This window comes from Lemur catta, chromosome 8 (assembly GCF_020740605.2).
Source record: "Lemur catta isolate mLemCat1 chromosome 8, mLemCat1.pri, whole genome shotgun sequence".
Taxonomy (NCBI): Eukaryota; Metazoa; Chordata; class Mammalia; order Primates; family Lemuridae; genus Lemur; species Lemur catta.
In genome coordinates this window covers 1,164,595-1,178,292 of record NC_059135.1, presented here as the reverse complement: position 1 = coordinate 1,178,292, position 13,698 = coordinate 1,164,595, and the positions used below count along the sequence as shown (strand labels likewise).

The 13,698-nt window shown below is 65.9% G+C and overlaps 1 protein-coding gene across 17 annotated transcripts in view; it reads right to left on the bottom strand.

The window, feature by feature from the left end:
* Positions 1 to 13,148, bottom strand: part of KIF1A (kinesin family member 1A) — a 61,010-nt gene extending 47,862 nt beyond the window's left edge. For 16 of the 17 annotated variants that reach the window (XM_045559909.1, XM_045559914.1, XM_045559915.1 and 13 more), the window contains exons 1-10: positions 13,025 to 13,130; positions 8,348 to 8,424; positions 7,276 to 7,455; positions 6,779 to 6,844; positions 6,195 to 6,373; positions 5,893 to 6,004; positions 4,373 to 4,450; positions 3,677 to 3,742; positions 2,956 to 2,973; positions 119 to 194 (exon numbers count right to left, since the gene is read on the bottom strand). In XM_045559909.1, the coding sequence (XP_045415865.1) occupies positions 119 to 194; positions 2,956 to 2,973; positions 3,677 to 3,742; positions 4,373 to 4,450; positions 5,893 to 6,004; positions 6,195 to 6,373; positions 6,779 to 6,844; positions 7,276 to 7,455; positions 8,348 to 8,424; positions 13,025 to 13,130 (958 nt within the window). Of the gene's footprint in view, positions 1 to 118; positions 195 to 2,955; positions 2,974 to 3,676; positions 3,743 to 4,372; positions 4,451 to 5,892; positions 6,005 to 6,194; positions 6,374 to 6,778; positions 6,845 to 7,275; positions 7,456 to 8,347; positions 8,425 to 13,024 lie in introns of all 17 variants that reach the window. The other variant, XM_045559924.1, reaches the window with a different exon arrangement.
* Between the last annotated feature and the right edge of the window lie 550 nt (positions 13,149 to 13,698).

Sequence of the window (13,698 nt, the reverse complement as noted above, 5' to 3'; positions counted from 1 at the left end):
CCCGGACCCTCCCGGCCCACCTCTCGGCCTCGCCCGCGCGCCCCTCCCAGGCGGGAAGATGGGCGCAGCCCAGGGTGGAAGTCAGAGCCCCGGGGACCGGTAACCCAGGAGTTCTCACCCAGGTTCTCCCGGAGGAGCCAGGTCAGCACGGAATCTCGGTACGGAATGAAATCTGTCTTCTTCTTTTTCTTGTTCTGTGGGGCAGGAATGGTCAAGGTCAACCCTGCTCACAGGCCCTCCTTCAACCGTCTGCTCCGCCGCCCTCCCCTCAGGACGAAGCACCCTGCACACTCCGGCTACCCCTGCGGCTCTTCCGTCCTCTGCTAGGACACATGGGGGTCACTCAAAATACGGACTCCGTCCATAACACTGCTGGGAATCGCTTCTCATGGACACTTGTCACTGACTCAATGATTCCACCAGTTGTGGACGTTCGTATATACAGCTCGTCGCATGTCCGCAAACAGTCGGCACATAGTTCTTTCGATTTTCTCTCACAGTCCCTCATACATTTCTTCACACTGTTCCTCACTCGGAACCTCGCACGGGACCTCATGCAGGCTCCTCACACAGTTCCACACGGAGTTCTCCACAGTTCCTCACAGCTGCACACGGCTATTCACATAATTCCACACAGTTCGTCACAGCTCTCTTACGCTTTCACACACAGATCCACACGGTGCCTCACGTAGTTCCTCACTGTCCTCAGTGCCTCCCCCTTCCCTCCTGGTTCCTCCCAGCCCGACACCCCGCGCCTCACAGCTGCCTCCCAGGTCTCTTTCCCACACGGTTCCCCACGCGATTCCTCTCAGCGCCCTCACACTGTCACTCACTCTGTTCCCCACACCGTTCCAGAGCTCCTCACACAGCCCACGACTCCCACACTTCCTCTCCCACCTCCACAGTTCCTCACAATTCTTCACAGAATTGCAGAATTTCCACACAGCTCTCCAAACACTACCCACGCCTCACCTCAGCAATTGCCCACCCGGTTTCTCACACGGTTCCACACTTACTTCTTCCACAGCTCTTCACTCAGGGGCTCACGGCTCCTCATCACTTCCCCACGTACGATTCTACGTGTTTCCCCACATCGTTCACAAACGTCCTCTCACACGTCCCCACAAACTTCTACTTCCCCACGCTTGTCACACAGTCCCCCACACAACACCTCAGTTTCCCACATGCTCACACAGTTCCTCACGCCGCCCCACACAGGTCCTCACACAGTCACACACGGGTCCCCACACTGCACTTCACACAGGTTCCCACGTAGTTCCCCACACACAGTTCTCACACTTCTGTAGGCCGTTCTGCGCACACTCCCTCGAGGTCTCCACACACAGTGCCCACACTTCCCCTACCGTGGCACGTTTCCGTGGCTCCTCAGACTAATCACACACAGCACCCAACACTCCCCACACTGCTCCCGACAATTCCTCACACAGATGCACATGCACTTCCCACATGGTTCCTCATACGGGCCTGCACAACGTCTTCACACTTCCCCATGCAGTTTCTCACATGGCTGCCCACACAATTCCTCATGTTTTTCCACACGGCCCCTCACACAGCCCCCTACCCTATTCCACACGGCCCCCACGCCATTCCACACGGCCCGCTACGCCACTCCACACGGCCCCTACCCCACTCCACACGGCCCCCACGCCACTCCACACGTCCCGCTACGCCATTCCACACGGCCCCCACGCCACTCCACACGGCCCCCCACGCCACTCCACACGGCCCCCACGCCACTCCACACGGCCCCCCACGCCACTCCACATGGCCCCCACGCCATTCCACACGGCCCCTATGCCACTCCACATGGCTCGCTACGCCATTCCACACGGCCCCCACGCCATTCCACATGGCCCGCTATGCCATTCCACACGGCCCCTACGCCACTCCACACGGCCCCCACGCCACTCCACACGGCCCGCTACGGCACTCCACACGGCCCCCTATGCCACTCCACACGGCCCCCACGCCATTCCACACGGCCCGCTACCCCACGCCACTCCACACGGCCCCCACGCCACTCCACACGGCCCCCACGCCATTCCACACGGCCCCTATGCCACTCCACATGGCTCGCTACGCCATTCCACACGGCCCCCACGCCACTCCACACGGCCCCCACGCCATTCCACACGGCCCCTATGCCACTCCACATGGCTCGCTACGCCATTCCACACAGCCCCTATGCCATTCCACACGGCCCCTACCCCACTCCACACGGCCCCCACGCCACTCCACACGGCCCCTACGCCACTCCACACGGCCCCCTACGCCATTCCACATGGTTCCTCACAGTCCACAGTTTCTTATAGTTCTTACATTTTCTCGGTTCCTCACAGCTCTTCAGACAGTTCCACACACCATTTGCATAATTCTTCAGAGTCCCTGACAGAGTCGGTCACAAAGTTCCCTGTGCATCTCCCCAAAAAGTTTTTCGCAGTTCCTCAATCCCCGCACTGTTCTTCACATAGTTCCTCCCACCTCCACACACAGTTTCCGCGCCCTTCCTCACACCGCCTCTCAGCTCCTCACGCAGCTCCACGCGCTTTCCATGCACCGTCCCCCACGGGCCCTCCCAGCTCCACCCTGAGGCCACCTCCCCAAAGCCATCCTGTCCGCGCACACCAAACACGGCTCACTTGGGGGTCACTCTCACAGCCCATTTTTTCCTTTCTGGAATTCAGCCCAACTCGTAACTATATTTTTATTTTTCTGTTTCCTCGCCCGCTGAGCTGCGGCCCCAGAAGACCCGCATTGTTCGCCACAAGGCCCAGCTGCTGGCACAGGGCCCCGCTCACAGTGGGCTCAGTGTGTGTGTTTGTGACGTGAGCAAGCGAAGGGGGAACTCGACTGCTGAGACCCGCGTGGGGACAGCTGGGGCCGAGGCTCTCTGCGTCCAGCCCCCTCCCCTCAGGACTGAAAAAAGCAGCTCACCTTGTTGGGTCCAGAGTCCTGAAAATGAAAAGACAGAAAGAGTCTGAGGACCTGGAGCAGGGCTGGGGCCCCAGGGCGTGAGGGAGGCGGGGACGGCCCGACTCCAGGCGACAAAAGAGCAGGCAGGGCCTGGCTCATGCCGGAGTCCACCACCCACTGCCCACCGTGGCTGCCCACCCGGAGCTGATCCTGACAGGCCAAATGCCAGTGTGGCCTCCCAGGCTGCCACCCCCAGCGGTCTCCTCTCCACCCCGTGGCAATTTCAGAGCAGGGTTGTCCTTCCCTGGCCTGAGGCCTGGTGTCTTGGTGGGTGGGCAGTGCCGCTTGTCCTGCACGACCCCACATGCCCAGCCCCTCACCTCCAAGGGCCATGGGCTCCCCCAGAGGATGGACAAGATTGGGCCAAGCAAGGTCTTTGCTGACCACAGCCCTGCCCTTCCAGAACACCAGCCAACATGCTCACTACGGCCCACGGTAACTCTCAGACCAGCCCTGTGAAGAGGTGGCACATCCCCATTTTACAGGTGGGGAAACTGAGGCTCCAGGGAGTGAGGAGGGTCACTGCCCCATCACCAGCCTTGTGACGCTGCCCTGCTCTCTGGGCTTTCCCTTGGACCCCGCCGCCTCGCCGTGGACGGGGCCTGGGAACAGGGATGACAGGCTCCCGGCCCCTCCGGCGTCCGTCCCCTCAGCCGAGGTCCGGAAGCTGGAGCCCGCTCACCATTTCCGCCAGGGCAGAGATGACCTTCCCCAGCGTGGTCAAGGACTTGTTGATGTTGGCTCCCTCCTGTGTGCGGAGAGGACGGTCGGGACGCCAGGGGGCCTTGGAAGCCTCGTGCCCCAGACTGACCCCCTCGGGCTGAGGCCACCGGCCCTGACTGCTGACCTCTGGGGCCACCAGGGCGTGGGTCAGAGGCCAGCCAGAGGCCACCCGCCGAGGACAGCAGTTGGCCCAGCGTTTCTCCTCGGCTCCGTCAGAACCCGGTGACACCCACACCTCCCCGCCGGCACCGTTTCCAGGGCCCCTTCCAACCATCGGACGACGGTGGGGTTGGGAAAGTAAAAGCTCTCCCTCCAGACACCCAGGACTGTTTCGACGGCGGTGGGGTGACCCCAGACACTGGCCAGCGGCCACGGCCCCTGCCGCCTCGCAGCCCACGCTCCTTTGCAGGGAAACGCGGGCCCCGCTGGCCCCGCTGCTGTGCGGTCACGGAGGGTCCTTGTTCACCCAGAGCTGGAGGGTTAAGGCCCTGGCCGGTGCCCCACCCCTGCCCAGGCTCGCCCTGGGGGTGCCCACGCCCCTGCATCCCAGGCTGAGCCTCCCGCCCGCCCCCCCTGCAGCAGGCCAGGTGGAGACGCCGGACCCCGCCGGCCGGGTGAAGGGGACAGAGGAGCAGCCGCCCTGCGAGGGCCCTACCTTGAGCCGCGTGCCCTTGGCGCCCGTGGAGTCGGCCCGCTCGCTCCCGGCCAGGTCCACCAGGCTGATCTTGCTCACCTGCAGGGCGAGTGTGTCCCATGCAGGAGACGCCACGAGGCCGCGGCCGGGGGCGCCGTGGCCAAGGCGGCCTCTGACCTCACAAGCCGGCCTCCGACCCCGCAGTCTGTGCCCGCACCTGTGTGCAGCCCTTTCCACGCTCTACCTGAGCGAGGTGCCACCACCCCCCCCCCGGGCGGCCGCGTGCCCCTGGTGCACGGGACGCTGTCTCCGCACGCCGGGCACTCTCCACGCGGTGGCGCACTGACTCCCTGGGCGCCCGTCCCTGTCCCCGACCTCCGCAGACAGCCCTCGTTGTCTGCGGTGGGATTTGAACCCAGCTCCAGAGAGGGCCACGGCCCCTGCTCAGCTGCCACACGGGCACCGCTGTGCCCAGAGTCCCCGGCACTGGCCGGCTCCCCGCAGGGCTCCCTCATCCTGGGGGTGTCACGTGCATCCCAGGAGCCACAGCCACCCTAAGCCACAGCTGCGGGGCAGGACTCGCCCCGGTGTTTACAGGCCGTGGACACTGGCGGGACCCCCTCAGGGCCCAGACAGCGAGGGCTGCGGCCAGGCGTCCCCGGCTTCCGGCCTCGCCCTCCCCGCTGGCCCCGGCCGCCCTCAGCCTGCCGGAGCCTCCGCGCCCCCCTGCACAGGGCCATGCTTGAGAGAACGTGCCAGGTGCGGTGACCTCCTGCACCACCAGGGACTGAGTGACACTGAGCTCGCCCGGCCCCTACAGACCCCTGGGTGTGTCCTGAGAGAACCCCACTGCTGGGAGGCGGCTGAGGGGCCCCAGGAGTTGGCCTGGACGGCGGTGTGGGGGGCACAGTCGGAGAGAGACAGGGAGAGAGTCGGCACCTGCCCTCTGCCCCTTCTGGAAGCCCCCGAGACTGCGTGTCTAGGATAAGGCCCCGGGGGAGGATGCCCTGCTCCACTGAGGGCTCCGGGGTGCGTGGGGAGGGCATCTGGGCTGGGCGGCAGGCGGGGCTGTGCCAGCTCAGCACAGAGTCGCCTTTGTGCTTGCAGAGGTCGGCGCCCGCCGGGAGGCCCTGCTCTCTGGAGAGAGTGGGGGGACCCCTGTCCCGCCAGCCTGCGCCAGGGCCCAGCCACCTCTGTGGCAGGAACCCACTGCCCACGTCCACCACCACCCTCTGAGGACCACCGTGTCTGGCAGGGCCTGTGGGGGCCGCACTGTGGGGCAGCCCTAGGGACACCCCTCTGCAGCCCCCACAGTCTCCACCCAGACAGCCCAGACCCCACGTCCACCGTGGCGGCCCCAGCTCGGGTCCCCTCCACACCCCAGGGCCCCACACGCTGGGAGGAGGTGGCCAGGGCCCAGCGTGAGGACACTGCCCAGACCTCACGTGTTTGGTGTGGCATCCTCGTCCCGCCCTGACCCCCACACCCTGACCACGGGTCACTGCGTGCGGGTGACCCCCCCGCCCAGGCCGAGCACTCACCTTCTCTGTGGTGATGTCGGTCTCTGCGTCATGGCGCTTCTGGGTGAAGATGATGTTGAAGACGGCGTGGGAGCGGCTGCTGGTCTCATTCATGTTTGTGGCCGCCACGGTCCTGCGCACGGGAAGCCACACGTGGTCACCCTCGTCCCGCGGTCAGGCGTGACGGTCCCGGTGGTGCCGCCCACTGGACCAGGCCATCACATCGGCTCCCGGCCGCCCGGCCGCCCGGCCCGGCCAGGCGCTGGCTGCACCTCCTGCCAGAGCTCGAACGAGGCCCACACCCGCCTGCCACCCCCACACACCTGGCCTTGTTCCCTGAGTCCATGAGGTCCTGGATGTCATTGTAGGAGGTGACAGCCAGCTTGGAGAGGTCCTCCACGTAGGGCCCCAGCAGCGGGTGCTCCCTCACGCGCAGGTTGCCCTTGTTCTTGGGGTTCAGGAGGTCGCGGACGCGCTCGCAGTAGATCTCCATGTAGCTGACCTGCAGGGCGGAGGGCCACACCATCAGGGCCCCCGGGGTGCCATGGGGGGTACCCAGCTGGTGGCCCTGCACGCGTGTGCCAGGTGGGGTGTCGCCCGCCCCCTCCTGGCCAGCCTTGCCTCGCTGTGGCCATCCTGGGCTCGGTGACACGTGCACACCAGGGCCACCTCCACCACGGTGAGGCCCAGGCCCCGCGGCACCTGTTCCCACACCCAGCACAGAACAGCTGCTCGACGAACACGGAGGACTGCCCCTCGCCCCGGGCCCCGCAGGTGTGGGTGTCCTGCGGGTGGGTGACAGGCTGAGGCACAGACTGGCCGGGGGACTCGCTGCCAGTCAGCACAGCACTGCCGCCCACGACGGGCATTCCCCGGCCCCGCCCCAGGACCGTGGCGGGGGACGTACCTCCACGGAGTAGGACATGTTGTCGTTGGTGGTGTCATTGATCCGGGAGAAGAGGTCCTCGCAGAGCTGCAGGCCCAGGGGACAGTGTGAGGGCGGGGGCTGCTCTCTGGCCACTGCCCCAGGCGTCTCCCGCACCCTCAGGATGTGCCAGCCGACGACAAGGCACCTGAAGGCCCCCAGCCAAGGGCCTGCGTCTGCGTCTTAGCTCAGGGTCCCCTGGCTGTGGGTCGTCCGCGCACACAGGGGCTGCTCCGCCATCCCGCAGACAGCGGGGCCCCTCCCCAAGCAGGCGCGGGACTGAGCAGCTCAGGGAAAGGAAGGGGTGGGGGGCTGGGGTCTGCAACCTGCTCTCAGGCCCGCGTGGCTCCCCCTGCACCAGGCACCCTTGTCCTCCCGGCTCCCTGCCTCTGGGGCCTGCCTGGTCCCTGGGCCTCAGCCCGTCCTGCCCCGTCTGCCGGGCCGCCCTCCCGCACCCGTCCCCCGCCCCAGCCGCGTGCCTGCGGGATGATGCCCTGCTGGTCCTTCTCCTGCTTGCCCATCATGGTGTAGGACTTGCCGGCGCCCGTCTGCCCGTAGGCGAAGATGCACACGTTGTAGCCCTCAAAGGCGTGCTGCAGCATCTCCTCGCCGATGTCATGGTACACCTGCTTCTGCGAGGCGTAGTTGATGTCTTCGGGCTGGGGACAGAGGGGTGGGTGCAGCTGCAGGAGGCTAGGTGTGCCTGAGGCTCAGCCCGCCCTGTCCACGGAGCCAGGCAGTGCCCAGGCCTAGCGGGCCAGGGCAGTGCGGTGGGGAGCGACGCCTGCCCCCACCCCAATCCTGCCTGGGGGCGGCTTCCTGGAGGAGGGGCTCTCTGCGTCACATGGGGGGATGAGGAGCAGCTGATCGAGCCAGGCGGCAGGCAGAAGGGCGACCCAGCAAAAGCCCAGCGGTGGGACCCAAAACCAAAGTGCTCTCCCTGTGACCATGGCGGGAGGGACAAGAACTAGGGCCGGAGGGGGGCAGAGTCAGAGGCTCAGGGACCCCCTGGGCCGGGTTAGTGTCTGGACCTGTCCTGGGGGCAGCAGGGTACTTAGGGAGAGGGCAGTGTGGCCGGCCAGGGGTCAGGGAAGGTGGGGAGCCCTGGGGCTGCTCGGGGCAGGCGCTCAGAGACCTGTAGGTAAGGAGCTTAGCTGGGGGCTCGTGCCTTCTAGAAGGATGCAGGAGGTGGTGGGTGGTGGGCAGGTCGCGCCTGGACTGGACGTGGGGGAGGGAGGGGAAGAGTCCAGGGGTCTCCCAGGCTCCCAGCTTGCAGGGCCCTGGTGCCAGGCGGCCGCGGGGTCAGCTTTGGACCTTCTGAGTTCAGGACGTCTGGGAAGTGGCGGCGGCGGGCACAACTCAGCCCTGGGCAGCCGCCACCGTGAGCTGCAGGCCCCTCAGTCCCTGCTGCCACTGCCTCACTGGAGGCAGCGTGTCCTTCCAGGGGAGCGGAGGGGGTCCCCACCGCATTAGAGGGGAACTTGCACTCAGACATGGCCCCCAAGGCCTCCACACCCCTGGGGCCCACGGCCCGGCCCCAGCCCGGCTTACCGAGGTGTGTGACCAGTAGGAGTAGTCGAAGCTGAAGCTTTTGGGCGTCTCCTTGGGCTGTTTGGGGTTGACGATGGCTGCGGAGGGAACAGGTGTGGTGGTCAGTGCTGCGCTGAGAGGGACCCTGGCCCGCTGGGGTCTGCGCCCCCCGAGGCGGGAAAGTGGGCCTGAGGGGCTCTGGCTCCAGACAAGCCAGGCCCCCAAACCAGAGAGGATCAGCACCCCACTCCCGGGCAGACGAGCCGTCCCCGCCCCTCTCTGGGGGGGACCTGCGGCCCACGATGCCCTGGGACGTCGCGGCACCCGGCCTGCCGGGCTCTGCGCTGTCCTCCGGCCAAGAGCCCCTGAAGGTGGCCCAGGAGGATCCTTCCTGCAGACACTGGGTCCCCCCCAACCCCGACCCAGGCTGCTGTGCTCCGGCTCTGCACAAACCCTAGAAGCCCCGGAGGCCAGGGTGTCCTGTCACTCTCGTGTCCTGAGGTGGCCCCGCTACATGGGTGTTCCATCCAGGGGACACCACAGCTTGTTCATTCTCCTGTCAGGGGACAGTCAGGCTCTTTCTAGGTTTGCTACTGTGAGCTCTTAGGGACTGTCCTGTGCGCGAGCCCCTCCTCCCCGCCTCCACCAAGCTTCCAGCCCAGTCCCGGCACCCGGGCAGGCTGCAGCCTCACGGAATGTCCGTTCCTCAAACCAGGAACAAATCTGGGAATGAGCCATGATGCCATCCCCACGGTGTGTCCCAGGAGCCCCCACCCCACCTGCCACCTGCCACCCTGGTCCCCAGCACTGCCCAGGCCCCGGACAGGTCTGGACGCGGCAGACACTGTGTCCTCGGCGGCTGGACAGAAGGACCCAAGCCCTGGAGCACTGTCTGAACCCGAAAAGTCTGTGTTCACGGAGGCCCCCCAGGCCAGAGGCAAACCCATTCCTGGGTTTTCCCACCCGGGAGGCGCACGGCCAGTCCTGGTCGGAGGGGGCTCTGGGGCCACCGGGGCGCCCAGCCCCCTCACGTCACCCCCTGCTTGGAGACGAAGGCCACGTCTGTCCATCCCTGGGACTGGCTTTCCTCCAGGGCGTAGGCTGGGACACAGCACAGCCTGCAGGACACCCACATCCCCCCCACCAGCGAGTGCCCAGGGTGACCTGCTGCCAGCCCCCGGGAGAGTAAGACATCCCCCCAGTTACAAACTGTGTCCCCTGAAACTCATATGTTGAAGTTCAAACCCCGAATCTCAGAGTGTGGCCTTATTTGGAGAGAGGGTCATCGTGGACGGACTCAGCTGAGATTCGGTCCTGCTCCACAGGGGTCCCTGACCCAGTGTGACTGGGGTCCTTGCAGAAAGGGGCAGTTCAGAGACAGACCCCACCCTGGGAGGAGGCCACGAGGACGTGAAGGCAGAGACCAGGGTGACGCTTCTGCAAGCCAAGGAGCAACCGCCAGGAGCTGGAGAGAAGCCGGCATGGATTCCCTCGCAGCTCGGAAGGAACCAACCCTGCTGACACCTTGGTCCCAGACTTCGGGCCTCCAGAACCGGGAGCCAGCTCGATTCTGCCGTTCGTGGCGCTTCATTACGCGGCCCCAGGAAGCTATGCCCTGTCTCCCCGACCCCCCGCGGCTGCTGCCCGGGCTCTGTGGCTCTGCCCAGGCCCCTGGGCCGCTTGCTCTGGCTCAGTTCCTTGTTGGCAGCACAGGGCAGACCCGGCCTCAGGCCCCACCTGGCCCCAGCCCCGCCCTGAGGAGTTCAAGATGTGCCCGGGCACCCTGGAGACCAGCAGGAGGGGCAGGTGACTGACCAGCACAGCCCTGTCCTCGGAGCCAGGAGGGGGCCACGTCCATGCTGTCCCCGGAGAGTGAGCTGCCCTGGCTTCAACTCCTGCTAGGACCCGGGTGACAGCGCCACGGCGCAGCCGCCGGAACCCTGCGCACAGAGAATGCTGGCGCCGTGGGAACAGCAATGGCAGCACCGTCCTGAGCGCAGCCCGAGCTGGGGCCTGGGGGCTCCAAAAAGAGGGTGGGGCCCCCTTGCTCACACCACCAACACCCGCTTCTGCCTCCTCCCGAGAGCCCTGTCCCACCCCCACCCCAGCCCAGGGCCTCCTGGTCGGCTCTCGCCCAGCCCCGGGGGCCCCGCCGTGCTCTGAGGAGCCTGGGGCCGAGGGAAGGGCTCGGTGCACATGTGGGGCCTCCCGGGCAGGCGGCGCAGGGGCAGCCCGAGGACCGTGGGTCTGCAGACAGAGAGGGTGACCTGGGCAGGTGACGGCCCCACACTGCAAACGGTCCACGGGGAGAGTCCGCACAGGACCACCTGGCAGGGTCCCTCGGACCTGCCTGTCCCCTGCCCCCAGCCCCTCACCCAGGTCCTGCGTCGTGGCTGGGAAACACCCTCTGCCATCACAAGTGGGCTCCCAGCTCCGGGGGACCTGGTCTCCCCAGGTCCAGGGCAGACCGGAAGCCAGCACCCCCCAGGCCTGGCCCTCCACCTGCACCTCGAGCCCTGGAGAGGGGTCTCCCAAGGCCCCTGGCCCCACAGGCCACCCCTCCCGCGGCCACGGCTTCCCCCTGAGAGGAGCAGACTCTGCTGGAGCAGGGGCCTCCCTCGCAGGGTCCTGAGATTTTCCTTGTGCAGGTGTGAGGAGCGAGGAGTCAGCCTCCCCGGGACCCTCGGGGCTGGGCCCCTGCTCTGCCCCATGGAAAGGCCCCCAGCCCCGCCCACCCGGCAGCCGGGCCCAGAGCCAGGGGCCCCACACCAGGCCAGCCTTCCCGGGCTCTGCTCTGGCTGCTCAGGCGGAGGACAAAGCCCAAGCCAGAGCGGGAGGCACCGAAAGGGGGGTGAGAGGACGTTAGCGGAGCCGCAGAACGGGCTGTGCTGAGCGGGCTCCCACCGACAGCCTGCTCGGGACTGAGTGTGTCCCCCAGACGCGCCTGGGCAGCCCTGCCCCCAGCGGGGCGGTGTCTGGAGGCTGCAGTGGCGCACGGCAGGGACCCGGCCTCTCCTCGTGCTGAGACTCAGCACTGAGACTCCGGGAGCGTGTGCAGCCCAGGCAGGGCGGGCCGGCCAGGCCGCCTCCACCCACCTCACTGACAGGCCCCCACCCCCTCCCGCGGCACCAGGCAGGCCTTCCCAGGCCCCGCCCACCCAGGGCCGCAGTTCCCACCTACGGTCACGGTTCACACCTGGGGTCACAGCTGCCCACTCTAAGCCAAGGGTCACACCACGTGCATTCTCTCTGCCTCGCAGGCCCAGGCCAGCAGTCACCACCGTGGCAGGTGCCATCGGGCAAGCGCCCATCCTGCCGGGCAGGGTAACCGGGAGTGCGCTCTGCGTGTCAGAGGGTCCCACAAGGCTAAGCCCCCACGTCCCTTTGTCAGCTTCCTCCCCGACCTCTGCGCCGGCCCCACAGTGCATCCTGGGACCACCTAAATACACTCTCGGCCCCCAAACCTCATCTCAGGGTCCGCTTCCAGGGCCCAAACAGGCAAGACCAAACGATCCGTAACAGATGACACCCGAGGGCACACCGGGCCCCTGCCCCCAGCCCCACCCTGGACCTAGGCAGGGCCATCCCTGCCTGCCCCCAGCATGACAAAGAGCCACAGAGCTCCACGGGCTTCCGGAAGGATCCCACCCAGCCCAGACTCCACCTCCACAGGCCCTAACGTGTCCAGAACATTCTCAAAGACACCCAAATCCTCACAGGCCCCAGAGACCAACCCTAGGGAGGCAGCTGCCATCGGACCTGAGTGTCCCTCCCTCGGCACCACCCCCCAAACCCGGCAGATAACAGACGAGCGGGGTGCATGGGCTCTGTCGTCAATACCCGGAGGACCAGGTGGCTGTTGGTGCCAACGGCTCGGCGTTGAGGCCATGAGCGCCCGAGCACAAACCGCCCAGCTGAGCCCAGTTGGCGACAGGACAGAGGGGGAGGGTGACTCGCTCCTGCTCTGAGACAGCAAGCTTTGGGGCCAGCATCAACCAGCAGGGACGACTCTAACTCTGGTTCAATTTACGTGGCCCCCAGTCGAGCCCACCTGACCGGCGGCACCAGCACAGGTGACGGCCCCCCTTTAGGGGAGCTGCTGACCCCAGGCCCTGCCTCTCGGTGGGTGCTGCTGACCCCGGGTGCTCACACTGTGAGAACTCACAGCGCTGCACACGGGGTCTGTCCACCTTTCTGAGTGTCTCTTACACCTCAACAAAAAGGTCTATAATTAAAGAGAGAGCAAACGGGGCCAGTCCTCTCTCTGCCCCCTGCAGGGGCTGAGTCCCGAGTGCTGCAGACACCGGCGGCGAGTTCTGTCTTTCCGGCCTCCTCACAGGTGCCGTCCCTCCTCCTCCCCGTCCCCCCCCTCCTCTTCCCCGTCCCCTCCTCCTCCTCCCCGTCCCTCCCTCCTGCTCCCATCCCTCACGTCTGCTCCCGCCTCGGCCTCCGACTCGTCAGAGGTCGGAGATGACTTATGACGAGAAACAAACCAAAGGAACAGACAAAAGGAAAAAACTTAAAACCCTACAGCAGCTGAAATAAAATAAAAAATCACGTCTGTGCATATCGGTTTGAATGGCATCCCCCAAACTCACGTCCCCTGGGAACCTCAGACCTTTAACAACGGGATTTGCTCTGCGAAGTTTGGATTCAGTGCAGGGGCCACACAGGGGGTCTGCCCGGGCCAGTACTCACTGGTGGTGCTTCCGGACATCTGAATGATGCACTTGGAGTCTCGGCTCATTTCCCGGGAGTTGAAGGGGCGGACGCGCACCGCCACCTTCACCGAAGCCCCGGCCATCTCCGCGGCCTTCGTCAGTCACTCGGTAGCAGCGAGGGTGGGGACACCTTGGGGAAAAGGGAAACACAAATTAGAAACTGTCTCCAAAGAGGCGGGACCAGTGCGCTGGCTGCAGGCGGAGCCCACGGGTCTTCCCCACGCCCTTCCCAACCCAGCGACACGACGCATGCACGGGGCACCCAGCACAGGATGAGGGACAAGAGGGACGAGAGCTGGAGGTGACAGGTGACACAAATTCCAGAAAGTAGAAAGCCAACGGGACCAGTGGAACCCAGCTCGGCCAGCCTGGAGAGCTAGCACCCGACACCACGAACCAGAACCGGTCCTGCTGTGCCCGTGACAGTAACCTTCAAACCCGGGGCGAGCCCCCCAGGAAGGGCTTCCCCTGCGGACACAGACTGGGGGTCTGTGCCAGCTCGGTGCCAGGACCCCTGAATGAGCGCTGGCTCGAGACCACAACGTCAAGGATGTTGTACAGAGGAGCAGTGTTCCGGAACGTCCCAGCCCACCTCCATCCCAGCAGTGCCTGGTACCCAAATTAGCAGGAAAGAGAACTTCACTCAGAAAT